We start from the raw sequence: 14,474 nt of genomic DNA on the forward strand, positions 1-14,474 counted from the left end.
TCAAAACTCCATCACTTTAGTAACAAATACCCTACATTAAAATTCCTCTTTTTGAAATGCCTAGTGTGGTTTCTGATTTCTGAATGGATCTTGACTGAGATAACAGGTAAATATTTAAAAAGGGGGTGGGGGGGAGGGAATCCCAGAGCTTCAATTTAGAAAGAAGGGGAAATTATAAGGAAAGTGGAAAGTTATATATTATGCTTTAACTGAAAATCAAAGTAGGTATTAAGAAATTAGCTTTCGGTAATGGGAGAAGGGTAATCAACAGGTATTCACAGAACAGAAAGCCGCACTATTTCCTCTTTCTTCTTCGATCAACTAGTAAGTGTTCTCTATTCTAACCGGAATATGTGTGAAGCCAAACATCAGATGGGGAAAATAGAAGTAAGCAAATAGTATTGCATGAAAACAGCCTTCTAGCTGTTTACTTCTAGGAGTTAACTGTTAACTTCTAGGAGTTGATTTGAGTAGTAGTTTTCAGTTTTGTTTTGTTTGTTTGTTTTATTTTTTTTAATTTTTATTTATTTATGATAGTCACACAGAGAGAGAGAGAGAGAGGGGCGCAGAGACACAGGCAGAGGGAGAAGCAGGCTCCATGCACCAAGAGCCCGACGTGGGATTCAATCCCGGGTCTCCAGGATCGTGCCCTGGGCCAAAGGCAGGCGCTAAACCGCTGCACCACCAGGGATCCCAGTTTTATTTTGTTTTTTAAGAGAAGCTGCTAATGTGCTGTGTTTTTTGTATTTTTTTTTTAAGATTTCTATTTATTTACTTGAGAGAGGGAAAGAGCAAGAGAGCACAAGCATTGGAGAGGGAGAAGCAGGCTGACCATCCAGCAAGGAGCCCGATGTGGGGCTTGATCCCAGGACCCTGGGATCATGACCTGGGCAATGGCAGCTGCTGAACCAACTGAGCCACCCAAATACCCCTGGTTTTTTGTATTTTGAAAAGAGAATTCAGATAGGTCAAGATACTGTAATCACATATAAATTACCATGGGTAAAGATAATCATCATCATTGCACAAAATATGGAATTGTCACTGCAGTCATGGCAATTTGTGGCAATTTTCACCAAAACACATTTCTTTGATTGAATGAATGAAAGGATGAATGATTTTATTAATGAATAATTTTATGAATGAATGGATGAATGAATGATTTGTTCTCCCCACCAGATATGCTCTGGTGGGGAGAACAAGAAGCAGAGTTTTATTGTTGTTTTTAATTTTGGAGGTAAGTTCCTTTTTATATTTCTTTTTTTTTTTCCCTTTTTATATTTCTATCATAAGTGGGTCCCAAGGAAATACTATTAGAGCAGGGAACTATACCCATGACCCTTCTGAAGTTTCACTTATAGTAAAGGAGACTCTACGAGCTGAGTAGATTCAATTATCGACTAATTTTATGTAAAAATAAGATGAGAAATGTGTTTTCAGGCCCTATGATGTTAAAGGTCCAAACATACTTTAGAAATAAAAGTTGAATTACAACATAATTATATATGTAATGAAAATGAGAGCCACTTTTTTGATTATAGATTTTGATTATAGATTTGATTATTGATTATCGTTGTGGAATCATATAGAATTTTAGCCCTGGAAGATGTATTATCTTTATTACTTTGTTTAGTATATACAGAAAGCACTAAATAAATGCTGAATGGGATGTATAAGTAAGAAAATTAAGCTAATGGTCATAATATCAGTAATTTTAGACCAAGGAAATCATAGAAATAATCCAAATCAGCTCTTTTATTTTTCTAATCAAAAAACTGGGATCCAGAAAAATACATAATTCAGCCAGGCATATTGAGCCTAGAGTCTTCTGAAGCTGGAGTAGGTGAATTATTACAGTAAATAAGATTACACTGAAGCAGGGAAAATTTAATGCTAAGCTTGGGTTCACCTACTGCCTGCAATTTTTTAGTACTTAAGAGAATATTAGAGGACTTAGGGATAGTATACATTCATAATTATATTGAGCCCAGACCCCAAGAAAAAAGACAAAAAACACCACCAGCCTCCATTCACTGCAACCTCTCCCATTCCCCCAACACAGAGCAATGCAGATAATTTAAATTCCTTTTTTGGAATGAGAGTTGTGTTGCTTACCACTTTGTGGGTGAAGAAACTGAATAAAATTCTAAAGAAGTAAAATTCTAGAAAGGTACTGTGATATAATTTCCCTGAGAAATTTCTTGTTGCTATTTTTTGGCTTGTCTGGATTTCTGAGAGTGAAAAAGAAATAAAAGGTTGAATATTAAACTCTGTCTTGCGTTGCAATACTTGTTAACAATAAACTATAAGAAAGACTATAAAAATCTAATTTAGGCTTTATTAAATATATTGAATTTAAAGGTTGCTTTATGTGATAAATAGTAACTGTAACTTTTAACTCTCATAAAGATAGTTTTATTGAACTATATTTAAGAGATTAAATTTTTGAAAAAAGTTTTTGATTAAATCCACTGATGAATTAAAATGAAATGCCAGTATATTACTCTGTGTAAAGAATACACATGTTTTTGTATATTGCTTTATTCACTGGGTAATATTTTTCAGGTTGTAAGAATGGCTTTTGCCATTTATCAAAGAATACCTATATTCAGATGCTGAAACAAAGTAATAATTTTATATCTATAACAATAGGAATACTTGTTGCTGGGTTAAAATTAATATAACTTCATATAAATTTATATTTCAGGCTACTTTACTAGATTTTGCTTGGCGAAGTGTATTTAAAGAAGTGTCTCTTCCCATGGCACATTGTATAACAACAGCAATTGAAGATTTTTCCACAAAAATTCTCCAACAGGAACAGAATGAAAGGTCTTTGGCTGTAACCTATGCTATGAACCTTGTGAATGTCCAGCAAGTTTGGCAAGACACTCATGTTCCTGAGGAAGATCAACCAAAGAAAATTGCAAAGGCAAGTATCAAATGAAATCCTTTCAAACTGCAGACTGGCATAATGAGATTTTTTTTTTTTTTTTCAGTATAAAACATTGCGGGGCACCTGAGTGGCTCAGTTGGTTGAGCATCTGACCCTTGGTTTGGGCTCAGGGCATGATCTCACAGGTGGTGGGATTGACTTCTGCTACATCAGGCTCTGTGCTCAGCAGGGACTCTGCTTGAAAATTCTCTCCCTCTCCCTCTGCCCCCCATTTGCATTCACACACATTCTCTCTCTGTCTCAAATAAATAAAATAAATCTTTTTTAAAAATCAGTGTAAGACATTGCAAAGGTAACCTATAGAAAAATGGTAGTCTCTTGGCAAATACTTGGTATTTAACCCAATACCAGGTTTATTCTCGGGTGTCCCTGGGATACTGCCAACAAAAAAGGCTGAAACCTGTTGCCAACTTGTTGCTCCATGAGTTTGGGGCCCCTAATGCAGAAACTTCTGTGACTTAATGGGGAGCTGAGGAAACTGCTTATTTGGGCTGTACCTTTGAATGATTTTGGGAAAATTTTAGTAGGAGTTTGAAGGAGTTACTGTCTTTTATGTGTCTGGCAACTTTTAAATCTTTGTTTACACACTAACGCACATTCCATTTCGTTAGCTTCCGTCTTGCATCTTTATGTGTGCCTTGAGAGTCACAGAGCATATTGAGGAAATAGGAAGTAATTATGCAAATAAATAAATACAGTTATTCAGTGTTAAGCCCACAATGAGTTCAGTAACCTGTGATTAGAATTTTTTAAAAAGAGCATTCATCAAGATGGCCTCCTTATTTGGCTACTGCCACCTGAGGTTCCAGAACATTCCCCTGGGACCACTGTTGGCAAATTGGGAATGCAGGCAAGTTTTGCCTCCCCATCCACCATACTTCCTTTGCCATTAAGAAAGAGTAGATTCATGATAACTACTGGAAAGCCAGGCACATCACTTCTGAAAGTTCTGACTCCTTACCAATAAGAAGATGCCATGTGATACTGTTTCTGATGTTTCTAAATTATTTAAATTAAATCGACATACCTTATGTATGTGTGGTGATTAATAAAAAGATACTTTATGAAAATACAGCAAAAATATTAGAATAAATTAGTAAAAAATAATGCAATCATATTAATATCAAGGATACACGTTTTCTAAGTTGTATTAACTACAAATAAAGTATTGTCATGTAAAGCTATTTCATGAGTTTTTCATAATGTCTGTCTGGTAAACATAAGGTTTGAAGGTTTATATAGAGAGAAGCATCCTTTTCGCATTTCCTCATTTGACATAAAATGTTTAGCTTTCTATAACATAGAAATTGATTATTATAAAGTCGTGTCATTATATTTATGTTTGATGCCAAATTCATTATTTAGGAATTTGGCTCCCCTGTACATAAATTACACGGTGCTGTCAGAGTACAAATAACTCAGTGCTACGTTTATTTCTCCCTAGTTTTGTTCTGACATCATGGAAAAACTTGACACAATGCTTCCACTGGCTCTGGCATGCAGAGATGATTCTTTCCAGGAAATTAGAGCAAACTTTGAGGAGGCCTGTTGTAAAGTGGCAACAGCTGTCCTGGCGAGACTGCAAGAGAGAGTCAAGGAGTTTCCTTCCAAAGCACCCCTGACAAACTTACACACATTGCTCTCCACAGCGGTGTATGTCTTCCAGCATTTTACGCAGTATGATAATTTGATGAAAGAAAATACTAAGAAGTGAGTGTCATTTAAATTAAACTGATGGCCATGCTTACAGTAACATGTAATCTTTGGATATCACAGGAGTGAAATTTTGATGATAATATTCGAGGAGAAAATAATAATGAACATGGTGAATTATTGTCATTTGTCTTGACTTGAAAATGTCAAAAAGGTGGAGCAAGGGGTCTGTTAAACCAGATACATAGATTAGTAAGAAAGACCGGGTATTCTTTCTAAAGGCCTATACTTCAGAGACCCATACATTTTCCATATTCTGATCTGGAGCAACTATTTTCTGCGTGCTGTTACTATCTGACCAAACAAACCCTCTCCATTTTGTAAGGCACACTGCACTGACTACCCAAGAAAGGAAAACTAGACTTGTTTTTGTTAATTGTATACACAGTTGTAAAATACACACTTCTCTCTTTTGTTTCTAAGCAAACAGGATGTTAGGACTCACATAGAGAATAAATGCATTTTCCATCTAAACAAGATGTTAAAGTGCACTTGGCTGGCTCAGTGGTTGAGCATCTGCCTTTGGCTCAGGGTATGGTTCCAGGGTCCTGGGATCGAGTTCTGCATCGGGCTCTCTGCATGGAGCCTGCTTCTACCTCTGCCTATGTCTCTGCCTCTTTCTGTATGTCTCTCATGAATAAATAAATAAAATCTTAAAAAAAGAAATAAAACAAGATGCTGGGACTTATATAGAGAATAAATGCATTTTCTTTCTATTCTTTTGACCAATGTAAATGTATTTCAAAACATCCATTTAGTAATAGGCTGTCCTTAATATTTGAGCAGAGAGCATCTGGCAATCTTAATTCTCATGTATTAGTAGTCTAAAAAGACTGTATATTTTCTAGAAACAGAATAAAAATGACCACATGGTCTTTCTGGCTTCCCTCATGCCCTAGGAGATAGCACAGCCCCTTGCAAAAGGAACACATGGAGTTGGCTGTCCAGCAAGAGTCCAACAACCTCTTTGGTATTCCTTACTCAGCATTTGTAGTTCTTCAGTTATGAGAGAAAGCATAAGAAAGTGTAATGTAAATAACTAAAGATAAAAGTAAAATAAATTTGGCTTGATGCAAACTATAGCTATGATATTTCTTTAATTCCCGTAAGTAGTCAGATAGGGTGAATCATACTTGAATTTATAAACGAGATGTGCCAGAAATCACTGTATTTCTGTAGAATATTTTAAAACAGTTTATGAGATAATTGACATCTACAAAATTACAATTTTTAAAACAAAAGGAGTGTGTTTATGGGACGTGTGATAGCTTTATAAAAGTTGGTTCTGACAAATGCATGTTGTTCTCTATAATAACGATACCCTAATGCCTAAATAATGCACTGATCTCTAATAATAGGCTTACAAAGAATACTTTTATTTTTGAATGATGTATTGACAATGCAGTTTGTCTCAAGTTGAAGTGCATATTTGTGGAACAGCAGATGTACTTTTTCAAAGGACTTGCAAAACAAAGACCGGCTTTTTTTTTTTTTTTTTTCTTTTCGGTAAGTGAATGTGGATGCAGACTTTAGCATTAGGAGGAAATGAATGATTGATATCTAATAATCAAAACCATTTGTAGTACTGGAGATTGTTACCGCCTACTGCACAGGCCTTAAATCTCTGTCTCTTTGATCATTCCCTCTAAACAGACCCGTATTCCTGGTGCCTGTCCAACGATATCAGGAATTCATCAACACTCTACAGTTTCAGGTTACGGACTACTGCGTCAGAGTTTGTGCTACAAGCATTTTACAGGATGCTGAGAGCCACCACTGGGATGGCTACAAAGCTTTTTATGAGGTGTGAAGTTAAGTTTACTATCCCTCCTTTTTACACAAATATGTTTTACTGCCTACCTGCTTTCTGGCTAATTAGAAACATGAGCTTGGCATTACTAACACGCGAAGGCTGTTAGGATAATATTTTTTAAATATTGAATTTGTACTCAGGAAAAACACTTTTTAAAAACCTGAAATAACTACACGTCAGAACTCTCCTTCTGCTTACAAGTAAAAATAACTTAATTTGAGCTGCAGCATGTGCTATATAAGTTGGAATATAACAGGATACGATGAAAAGTCAAAGAGATAATGCCAAAATACTACAACTTTATATTTTTTCCCAAAGGGACCAGTTATAGGTAGTCTTGCACTTTTTTCTTATATATTTCTGTTTTTGATAAATGCCTTTTATTAAGCCACTTTATTCTTTGTATGTATTTTTTTCCCTTCTCGTAGTATGTTCTTCTGAGGGTGTTTTAAGACCCATCTGATCATTTATAGCTTACCTATTTTCATTTAGCCCATGTTTTGAAATCCCAGATTTCTACTGAATTAAAGCCTGATGATTCCCAATGCAACCAAATCCAGGATCAATTAAAATTATTCATCATCAGGCTTCATTAGTTTCCCTTCCCCTAAATCCCATTGATTATACATAAGCCACAATATTTGAAATTCCTTGAAGTTGATTTCAGGGCAGGGTGAAACATTTATAATATCTTAATAAAAGATAATCAGAGTTTTTAAAAAATTCATCAGTCAAGCCCGACTTCATTAGCTCTCCCAATTATTCCTCTGGATGGAAGCTTATGATTTTTTATTTTTTTTATTTTTCCCCACTGTCTGAATTGCTATGGAGTACTAGGAAAAACAGAGTGGAGTGCTTATTCAGTGGAGTCACTCTTGTCAACTCCCTGACACCGAAGGTTCCTGTGGCTCTATTTATGCCTGAGTTATTATCATAATAAATGTTGCCATAACGGAGAGAAGTAGCTAAGAAGCTCTTTTAAAGGACTTTTCACTTTCTCTAAGGCCATTTCATCTCTCCTTTAGAGGCCCTTCCCAGATAGTTTTTCTTTCTGCAAGAGCATTCATATAGGGTTTTCCAAACCTGACATACTTCAAACAGCAGTGAGCAGAATGAGAACGAGAAAGTGGTATGGTGCAGCTGGTAGCCTGAGATAAGAATGCAAGTATTGGTCTTCCCCTCTCTTGGCAGCATCACAGCTTCCTTATTTGCCTTGAGGTAAACAGAGAGATTGAAAATGAATCCATCTCCTGTTTCAAACTATTTCAGTATGTCAGCGTACTAATGAGCAATTTTATAGGATGTTTTCATTGAGGAACAGGTATCATTTCACTCTATGTCCAACATAGGGGTATTATATTTTCTCTTATGCAAATTGGGAGCCAGAAGAGTTGTACAGTATAAATAAGTAGATGCATTGAGAATCTGTTATTGAAGTTTCCAAGTATTAAAAAAAAAAAATACAACAACAACAAATTACCATGTAACATGCAGCTCTTAGATCTTATGACAAGGCTTTAGCTTCAAAGACAGAAATAACGAGATAGTTACCCTATGATTACATGGTACTGTAGCTTCCATATACTTACATGGTCAGTAGTTACAATTTAATTGCAGAGTGAGTGGTTGTTATTTATGCTCAGAAAAATAAAGTGATACTGCTATTCTGTTTACCAAAAATAAGAAACTTCTAAAAATAGCACAGATTTGAAACTGTTTTGACAACTGGAGTGCTTGACAATGGTTTTATCCCGTTTACTACACCCTTTTCTTCTCCTCTCTCTATTTATTTCAACTGATTTGTGAGACAGGACTAGTATGTTTTTGGCAGGGCCGTTTTGAGTGGAAAGGAGATGAAATCTGCCTGCCCAGAGGCGAAGGGTGGGATAGAGATCTCAGGGGAACCTATCGCCATGTGCAGAGTGTAGTAAGGAAATAGTGAAAGAATTTACAAGATAGGAAGGAATATTTGCCCGTGTTTTGTGATATCATTTGAGCCCTAGATACATTATTTCCATTTTCTAAGCTGTCAGTTTGAGAGAGCCAAAGAGTTCAGTATCTCTCTGATGAGGTGCTGGTCAGATGGCACAGTGGGTGTTCAGATTACATGTTTAAAATTAAGCTTTTAGTATAGTTGACATCTGCTCAATTTTAGCAACTTGTGTTTTCCAATAGTCAAAGAATAAAGAATTGTCTGTTCAAAGATAATATTGAATGGCTTATATAATAAAGCCCAGCTGCTTGTTTCCTGATACATAATCTAAATAAAAGCTCACATCTGTTTACATTATAGTGGGTCTACAAAAATAACAGATGTTTACTAGCAGAATACTTTTGAAATGACAACAAATAGGGAAACAGGTCAGAAAAATAAATGAATCACATTTAGTTTAATGAAAACCCTAACATACATTACAGTTCTACACACTTTGAAGAGAATTGTGAGAACGATGACCAATTTGGAGTGTTTCTAAGTAAACACAAAGTTTATATTTTAAAAAGTCTTGAAATAACTATTTTTCACTTCCAGGGAAAGAAATCTGCATGCCAAGTTACTTTTATTTTCTCATTTATTGGTAACTATTAAGGAAATTGGTTTTCATTTTGAAAAATGAGAAATAATGTTGGCCGTGTCATTAAAAGCGCCCATCCATTGCCATGGAGAGAGTTAGTGTAAATCATTTGTACTCATCATTACATCAGCTGGGGCAATTTTGCTTTAATTAACATACAACACACACAATAAATAAATAAATAAATAAATAAATAAATAAATAAATAAATAAATAAAATTAACATATAACACAACAAGTATGACAAAATCAAGCTTTCAAACTCCTTTCTTACTTTAGGAAATTTTAAAAAGCATTCCTTATACAGCACACAGCAAAGAAAGTATAAGAAACTCTAATTTTGCTACTTCTACATATATTGCTACAAATAAACATATTATCACGATTACTACAAATAATTTAGATAATCAGAGACATTATCAGAAGAATAGAATGTAAGGAAAATACTGATAGACATATCTGCATGAGAAACTATCAACCTTTGGTATAAAGGAACAGCAGATTTTTTTGGGGGGGTGATATTTGAGAAATATAAGTAGCAGGCAAAGCAGGAATTTTAAGTCTAGGAGGCTTGCTTAGAGATAAAATGTGAAGTTTTACTCATTTAATTTTTGATATAGTAACAATCAGGGTAATGTTTGAAAAACACATTCTACTCTTCCTATTTAAAGTAGGTTTTTGTTTTGTTTTTTTTAATCTGGTTAGAGGAAAATGAGGTCAAGCTACTAGCATACCTCCCTGAGAGCCTGTAACTCATGAATGCTTGTAAATCACTTGAGGCTACCTTCTCATTTCTGCCTGTCCCACTGGCCTAGGCCAATGCTGGGTCTTCCTCTCTCGTCAGGGAAAATTTGGCACCCACAGAAGAGGTCTATAAGGGGTGGAAAGGAAGGAGGATCTGACTCCTTGGAAGTATGAAGTACCGTACACATGCTAAGAAATGATAACATCTGCCTAAGCTTTACAGACTCTTGTAAAATCTGACCACTGTAGTATCTGTTTCTAGCATGGTTATTAAAACTCCGTGAATGAAATAGCCTAATGTAATAGTCTTTAATAGTTCCCCATCCCCTTGGTTTCATGCATGTTGATAAGTATGTGGTATGTAAATTAATGTTTACTCCTGTCATTTCATTATAATGTGAAATCTCAGACATTTATAAGAATGACCTCAAGGATGGTAACAGTCTCAGAAAAATATACCTACTTAAACAATTTACATTATTAAAATTTAATTTTAGAGGAACCAGCCCACTATCTTAAACTAGCATGACTCGTTTGGCAACTGTAAAGCTGATTGCGTAAAATAAATTTTAAACTCCAGGCTAGGAGTAGGTAAATCAAGATATGCTAGGTTAAAAGCTTGTGGTCTGGGTTTGCACTAGAATATCTGGTCTAGTAATTGAAATAAAACATATGTTCCTTTGTCAATAAGGATGTTTTACATCTTGTCAAAAATCTTTCTTGGTCATCTAGTGTGTCAGACTTTCCAGCTATTTCCTTTCAGCCTGAACTAATTATGTTCATAGGAAGCAAACTGACATTTTGGAAGATGTGATTCTATTGTTTAATGTGTGGTGGTTTTGCCAGGGGGAAAGATGCTCCTTCTCCCTCCAGATGTGGCATTATTTCTTCTGTGCTCTTCATCACGATCTCTGGACCATTCTGCCCCCTAACTTAGCCCAGGAGATTTTCACAGAAGTGCTGGAGAAATCTTTGGGTCTGCTGGCCTCCAGATATGCTCGAGCCCATCCCAGTTATAAGAGAACTCCACAGATCAGGTAATTGAAGTTGTGAAACCCATTGCTTTTCAAGAAAACTTTTTCATCAACTGGTATAAAGCAGAATGTAATTCTGAATCTCAAGACATAACATAACTCTGTGTATTTAACATGTTTCTAACATCTGAAAGGAAATCGTATTCAACTCTCCTGAGATACTTAAGTGGCAATGTGGAACTTGAATCAAGATAACTTTGCTCTTTTTTCTTCTTAAAATTGTATATAGAACCCACTTGTTTCTCAAAAAATGATTCAAGATGTATCACAATCTAAGTCATTTATATACAAAGGTTATTAAATAAGATAAAAGAGGGAGATTGAGAATGAATTGGATGAAATGGAGAAAAAAGCAGCAGTGCTGTGATGGGGCAGTTATTCTGACTTTGAAATTCTAGGCAACCAGGGGATTTTAGTTTTTCTTTTTATTATTAAGCCTTTAAACAGTGTAGTTAATCTTCATAAGAAAACTCCTTTGACTAATAATTTTTCTCCTTGATATATTCTAATTCTTTTTCTCCTTTATTTTTTCTTTTCTTTCCATTATATATTACTAAAAATCAGTTCAATAAAATATGAAATCACACTAAAATATATATATATGAAATCACAGAAAATGAGGAGCAGCAGTCACTGGGTATTAAGGACTAAACTATAGCCCAGGTCTATGAGGCATGTAGGCGATGACCGTTACAAAAATGTGCTTATGAGACAATGATGGTCCATACAAAGAAAGGTTTTTTGTTTTATAAATATTCTCACTGATGTGATTAAGATCTGTCTTTTAGGTATGAAAAGTTTTTTTCAGATATATAATAGGAGGAACCTAAAGACACCAGAGGCTTTTTTCTTTTTTTTTCTGGCAGTAGGAATCATTTCCTGATCATGTTCTTATAAAGCATGCTGCATTTGAAGGGTATTTAGGTCCTGCTACAGTGTTTCATAAATATGGTCTTTTGCAAAGACTGTTTTGAATTACTGACCAAGCATTTTTTTTCAATCATTGAACTCAGAAGAATAGATGGAAAGTTTTTTTCTGAGAGCAAAGGGTACCTTCATTCTTTTCCTATGTAGCTTAAATCATTTTTGACTATGAGGTGGCAAGTCATTATGAGATGTTTGTGAAATCAGATTTGCTGGGTAGTATATTTAATTAACTGTACTATGGAGACTTTTGGTTTTGTTTTCTGGGTGGTTACATAAAAATGCCATGAAAAGCTAGAGTTATTCTAGCTTTTTAAAAAGTAAAATAAAAATAAAATAAATAAAATTTAAAAATAAAAAGTAAAGTAAATAATTTTATTTGAATGGTTAATACTAAACCACTGTTACTGTGAAAGTCAGACTGTGTATGTGTGTGTGTGTGTGTACATATATCTTGGATTTGTAATTGTTGAACTATTAGAGCAAATGGATGCAAATACTGCAGTTAAACCTTCTTAAAGGTAATTATTGGTGTTTTTGGTATTCTAGTGGCCTCCAACTGCCCGATGACCAAAACCATATATATTATGTAATATATGTAATATGTGTTACTTGTCACTAGTATATGTCTAAACTTATTTTATATAGATATAATAAATTTGAAGCCAAAGTGTCATTTTAAAAGATCTTCAAACTTTGTTTTCTTATCACTTCATGATTTCCATCATCTATCTCTTCAACACTGAATTTAAAAGAAAAAAAAAGAGGAAATTTACTGAGGTTTGTACAATTCAGTCATATACCAAAATAATCTTTAAACAGATCTTTGGGTCTCTGATAAAACACAGGAGAGATAGAAATTAAATGAGTTTATTAATAAGAAGATCACAAAATACAACAAAGTTTCCACAAATTTATTCAATGCTGAAAATTTTGGAAACTATAAGCTTCTCCATTTGTACTTTTGGTCTCATTTTTTTTCTTCCTCTCCCGTTTGCTGGGGAAACATGTTACCCAAACTTGTAACTTTCTTTTGACAGCCTGTGCTTGGATAAGGAGAATTGTTTTCCTATCAAAATTTTACCTATCATATACATGTGGGTAATGGCAAATTTTCTTTTAATCTGGCTCCTCTTTTGCTGGACATAATTTCAAGGAAATTCTCTTGAGCTTCCTGAACAGTATCCTGATAATGTGATATAAACCTTTAAAAAAAAGTAAGTAAGAAAAGCACTCCTAAAATACTTTAGTATTATAGAGAGACCTCATTATTCCTAAAGATAATGGTATATGAGCAACCTAACACCTGGAAACTCAAACACTAAGCTTTGATGCTTTCTATCTGCCTTTGATCTCTAAAGCTCTGGTATCTAACCAAATACTTTTCTATTCTTACATAGGTTTAATATAAGAGATATGAATGATAGTATACATACCAAGCAGAAAAACAGTTTTGCTTAACATACTTTTCTTTTTCTTTCCAATAGACTTGATGTCACGACAATTTTAATATGCACTGAGACTATGTTATGGTCAGTTTGCACATCTGTACAGAAGCTTTTGAATCCTCATGAGTATATAGATGATAAAATTTTTAAAATTCATACCCATTGTAATAATCTGTTCACAACATTAGTCATTTTGACTTCACCTTTATCTGAATTATATCAGTAAGTATCAAACATATTTTCTTTTTAGCTATTATGATATGTAAATAATGTGACTTAAAGTTATTTTCATACTACTTAATGAATTGTGTGAAGTAGCAAGTAGAAATATTTTGAAGTGCATTTTTTATATTGTGAATTGGGCCGTTTTACAAAATGAACTAATACTGTGTTAAATCTCTATTGGTCAATCTTATTCAGATGCTAAGACCCCAGAAGGATCAGGATTATCTTGAACTTCACTATTTGAGTTGTTTAAATGTTATATTAATGGGTTGGTTATTTTAATCATAGTTTGATACTTTATGAAGAAGAAAATCATATCTAATGGCTTTTTGCTCTTTTAAAAATATTTCTTTAGTTTTAAAGTTATATGAAGTAATTTGTTGTAATAGAAAAAATTTAAAAGTTGATACTAAAATATCCCCAAATCTAGAAGAAACCTAATGTTTCCACACCGTCAGTTAATCTGCCATGCATTTCCATTTTTAGTATTAGGCTGAGCTAGTAATGACAACTGGCAGGAGGAATAAGTAATTGCACTTTTGTTTTCTATTTACTTATTTATTTTTTAAGGAAACTCTATGCCCAACATGAGGTTTGAACTCATGACCTCATGATCAAGAGTCATGTGCTCTACTGACTGAGTCAGCCCAGTGCTCCAGTGATTGCATTTTTTGTAAAAAGGAGATTGAATTTTATTGACTACAATGTAAGAGAGCAGCAGGCATAAGAGGAAAGGACAGACTGTCTGCCAGGAGGCAGTGGGGGGAAGATGAGGGCTATAGTTATGAAGAGGAGTGAGGAGATAATGGAATATATGAAATTTTCCTTTTTTAGCACCTGTGCTGGATTGTAAGTAGCCCATTGGTCAGCTAGGGCCTATAGACATTTTTTTTTTGGGGGGGGGAGTGTCATTTATTGAGCGTGTTTGCATTCAGCCCAGGGTCACTGTGGGCTCTTTTACCTTACCACAGTTTCCTTCGCTCAAGCCTGTTGCCTAACATTGTCCTCCACATTCCCCAATGACAGATCTTTGGTATTGGAGTG

General features: G+C 34.6%; 1 protein-coding gene across 4 annotated transcripts in view; it reads left to right on the top strand.

Annotated features, from left to right (window-relative positions):
* The window catches only part of KIAA0825 (KIAA0825 ortholog), a 381,348-nt gene that overhangs the window by 113,932 nt on the left and 252,942 nt on the right, over positions 1-14,474 (top strand). For all 4 annotated transcript variants that reach the window (XM_072791247.1, XM_072791230.1, XM_072791240.1 and 1 more), the window contains 5 exons: positions 2,708-2,932; positions 4,401-4,666; positions 6,323-6,473; positions 10,646-10,836; positions 13,245-13,427. In XM_072791247.1, the coding sequence (XP_072647348.1) occupies positions 2,708-2,932; positions 4,401-4,666; positions 6,323-6,473; positions 10,646-10,836; positions 13,245-13,427 (1,016 nt within the window). The remainder of the gene's footprint in view (positions 1-2,707; positions 2,933-4,400; positions 4,667-6,322; positions 6,474-10,645; positions 10,837-13,244; positions 13,428-14,474) is intronic.

This window comes from Canis lupus, chromosome 2, assembly GCF_048164855.1.
Source record: "Canis lupus baileyi chromosome 2, mCanLup2.hap1, whole genome shotgun sequence".
In the NCBI taxonomy this organism is placed as follows: domain Eukaryota; kingdom Metazoa; phylum Chordata; class Mammalia; order Carnivora; family Canidae; genus Canis; species Canis lupus.